Genomic DNA, 3,490 nt, shown 5'->3' with positions numbered 1-3,490 from the left:
AAGAACAGCCGGAGCCCAGCAGGTTGAGGTTGCAGTGGCCAGGAGCATGCCACTGCCTTTCAGTCTGGGTGACAGAGTGAGACTCCAACTCAAAAAAGAAATTTTTCTTGTAAGGCCACGTGTGGTGCCTCACACCTGTAATCCCAGCACTTTGAAAGGCAAGGGCGAGAGGATTGCCTGAGTTCAGGGGTTCAAGACCAGCCTGGGCAACTTGGCGAGACCTTCTCTCTACAATAATTTTAAAAATTGGCCAGGCGTGGTGGTGCGCACCTGTAGTTCTAACCACTTGGAGGGCTGAGGCGGAAGGATTATCTGAGCCTAGGAGGTTGAGACTGCGGTGGCCATGAGTATGCCACTGCACTCCCACCAGGGCGACAGAGTAAGACTCCAACTAAAAAACAAAAAAATTTTTTTGTAGAGACAAGATCTTGCAGTGTTGCCCAGGCTGGTTTCGAATCCCTGGACTCAAGCAGTCCTCCTGCCTTGGTCTCCCAAAGTGCTGGCATTATAGACGTGAGCCATTGCACCTGGCCTAGGATATCCCTATGGATGACATGGAGGGACCAGCATTGAGACAGGAGTGCTGACTGGCTGTCTCCTCCCATCTCTCCCCTCAATTCCTCCCTGAAGCTGAAGTGTGAAGCGCGGCTCTCACGCATGAGGCAGGATGGCGTCTTCTGCTCCCCTGGACTTTGACTTGCTGAACCTCTTGGAGCAGCTCAACCAGGATGAGCTGAGCACGTTCAAGGCCCTGGTGAGGACGCTGGCCCTGCAGAATGAGCTCCAGCAGGTCTCCCCGGTGGAGCTGGACCAGGCTGGTGGGAAGCAGCTGGCAGAAATTCTCACCACGCGCTGCCCCCGCGACTGGGTGGAGGTGGTGGCCATCCAGGTTTTTGTCAAGATGAATCGAGCAGAGCTGTCTGAGAGAGTGAAGGATCAGCTCAGAGGTGAGAAGCCAGCCATGCAGTGTCCTGGGGGAAGGAGGGGCATGTCTAGGAAGTTAGAGCTTTCTCAGGTCAGAGGGCATCTGTCTGGGCTTCTGTTTGGTGGTGGTGGTAGTGGTGGTGGCATCTCACTCTATCACCAGGCTGGAGCGCAGTGGCACAATCATGGTTCACTGCAGCCTTGGCCTTCTGGGCTCAGGAGATCCTCGCATCCCAGCCTCCCAAGTAGCTGGGACTACGAGCATGTATCCCCACGCCCAGCTAATTTTTTTTTTTACTTTTTGTAGAGACAGAATCTTGCTATGTTGCCCAGGCTGGGGGTTCCCTGTCCTTAAAGGACAGGTAAGGGTTTTGTGGCACTCTGTTTTTTTTTTTGAGTCAGAATCTCACTGTTTCACCCAGGCTAGAGTGCAGTGCCATGCTTGCTCATAGCCACTGCAGCCTCGGCCTGCTGGGTTCAGGCGATCCTTCTGACTAAGCCTCCCAAGTAGCTGGAACTACAGGAGCACACCACCACACGCGGCTAACTTTTTTATTTATTGTGGAGACAAGATCTCACCATGTTGCCCAGGCTGGTCTTGAGCTGTGAACTCAGGCAATCCTCTCGCCTTGGCCTCCCAAAGTGCTGGGATGACAAGTGTGAGCCACTGTACCCAGCAGGTGAGAGTTGTTTTTTTTTAAAGTCATTGTCTCACTCTGTCTCCCAGGCTAGAGTGCAGTGGCATGCTCACAGCCACTGCAGCCTCGACCTGCTAGGTTCAGGTGATCCTTCCACCTCAGCCTTCCAAGTAAGTAGCTGGAATCACAGGTGCGCACTACCACGCCCAGCTAAATTTTTGGCTTATTGTAAAGACAAGGTCTTACCAAGATGTCCAGGCTGGTTTCCGAATCCCTGGACTCAGGCAGTCCTCCCACCTCAGACTCCCAAAGTGCTGGGATGACAGGCTCGAGCCACCGTGCCCCACCAGTGAGAGTTATAAACTCCCACCTGGCCTCTGGAGATTACAAATTGGAAAATAGGAGGAGGAGACCCAGAGCTGACCTCTCACCAGGTCTCAGCTCACAAATCTCTCCCCCTTCTCCTATTTTCAGAAAGAGCTTTGAAATCACTTCAAGCCAACAAGCCTCCATCATCCGGTGAGTGACTTCACTTACAATTTCTATTCTTCGTGTGAGACTGTGGGATTCTGGGATTCGTTTATAAAAGACAGGATGCCGAGCACAAAGAATGCAGAGAAACACAACCTCATCCCTGTCCAGGGTGCTTGGCACGCAGGTGGGAGGCAGCAAGACCCTGGAAGCTAACAGGGCAGTATCTGCACCAGAAACCAGGACATGCACCTGCAGTGGGAGAGAGGATGAGCTTCCCTTTCCTTTTTTCTTTTTTTTTTTTTTTTTTTTGCATCAGAGTCTCACTCTGTCACCCAGGCTGGAGTGCAATAGCACGCTCACAGCCACCCCAGTGTCGACGTGCTGGGCTCCAGCGATACTTCCACCTCAACCTTCCAAGTAGCTGGAACTGCAGGCGTGCACCACCACGCCTGGCTAATTTTTTTATTTAATGTAGAGACGAGGTCTCACCAAGTTGCCCAGACTGGTCTCGAACCTGTGGGCTCAAACCCACTCACCTCAGCCTCCCAAAGTGCTGGGACAACAGGCTGAGCCGCTGAGGCTGGCTGAGATTCCCTTTTATTACAGTTTATTTTTGGCCAAGCATGGTGTCTCACGCCTGTCATCCCAACACTTTGGGTGGCCGAAGCGAGAGGATTGCCTGAGTCCAGGGGTCTTGACCAGCCTGGGCCTCGTCTCTATGATAAATCAAAAAATTAGCCAGGCATGGTGGTGTGTGCCTGTAGTTCCAGCTACTTGGAAGGCTGAGGCGGAAGGATCACCTGAGCCTACCTAGCAAATTGAGGCTGTAGTGGCCATGAGCATGCCACTGCACTCCAGCCTGGGCTACAGTGAGACTCTGACTCAAAAAAAAATGTTTTCACGTCTGTCATCTCAGCACTTTGGAAAGTGGAGGCAAGAGGATTGCCTGAGTCCAGGGATTCGAGACCAGCCTGGGAAACTTGGCATGAGCTCGTCTCTACAGTAAACCACAAAATCAGCCAGGGTAGTGACGCACTTGTGGTTCCAGCTACTTAGAAGGCTGAGGCAGAAGGACTACCTGAGCCTACCTCGCAGTTTGAGGCTGCAGTGGTGGTGGGCATGCCATTGCACTTCAGCCTGGGCAACAGAGTAGGACTCCAACTTAAAATATATATATATATTTTTTTTTCCCCAAGGGCACAGATTCGAGTTGCCCTTGAATCCGTGCTCCCCTGGCCCTTTCCTTTTGATGTAAACAAAGTAGAGGGCTGGAGATTTTTTTTATTTGTTTTGAGTCGGAGTCTCATACTGTCACAGCCTCGACCTGCTGGGCTCAGGCAATCCTTCTACCTCAGCTTTCCAAGTAGCTGTAACTAGCCGGGATCGGTGGCTTAGCCTGTAATCCCCTGCCTTTGGGAGGCTGAGGTGAGTGGATTGCCTGAGCCCGCAGGTTC

The 3,490-nt window shown here is 52.3% G+C and overlaps 1 protein-coding gene across 1 annotated transcript in view; it reads left to right on the top strand.

Annotated features, from left to right (window-relative positions):
- Positions 1 to 667: 667 nt before the first annotated feature.
- The window catches only part of PYDC2 (pyrin domain containing 2), a gene marked incomplete at its 3' end in the record, with an annotated part of 3,583 nt that continues 760 nt past the window's right edge, over positions 668 to 3,490 (top strand). The window contains exons 1-2 of the mRNA XM_021709313.1: positions 668 to 947; positions 2,037 to 2,081. Coding sequence (XP_021564988.1) covers positions 668 to 947; positions 2,037 to 2,081 — 325 coding nt within the window. The remainder of the gene's footprint in view (positions 948 to 2,036; positions 2,082 to 3,490) is intronic.

Source organism: Carlito syrichta, unplaced genomic scaffold, assembly GCF_000164805.1.
Source record: "Carlito syrichta isolate Samal-C Ts95f unplaced genomic scaffold, Tarsius_syrichta-2.0.1 Scaffold171830, whole genome shotgun sequence".
Taxonomy (NCBI): Eukaryota; Metazoa; Chordata; class Mammalia; order Primates; family Tarsiidae; genus Carlito; species Carlito syrichta.
The sequence above is the reverse complement of the archived record's forward strand: the minus strand, read 5'-3'. Positions and strand labels throughout refer to the sequence as shown.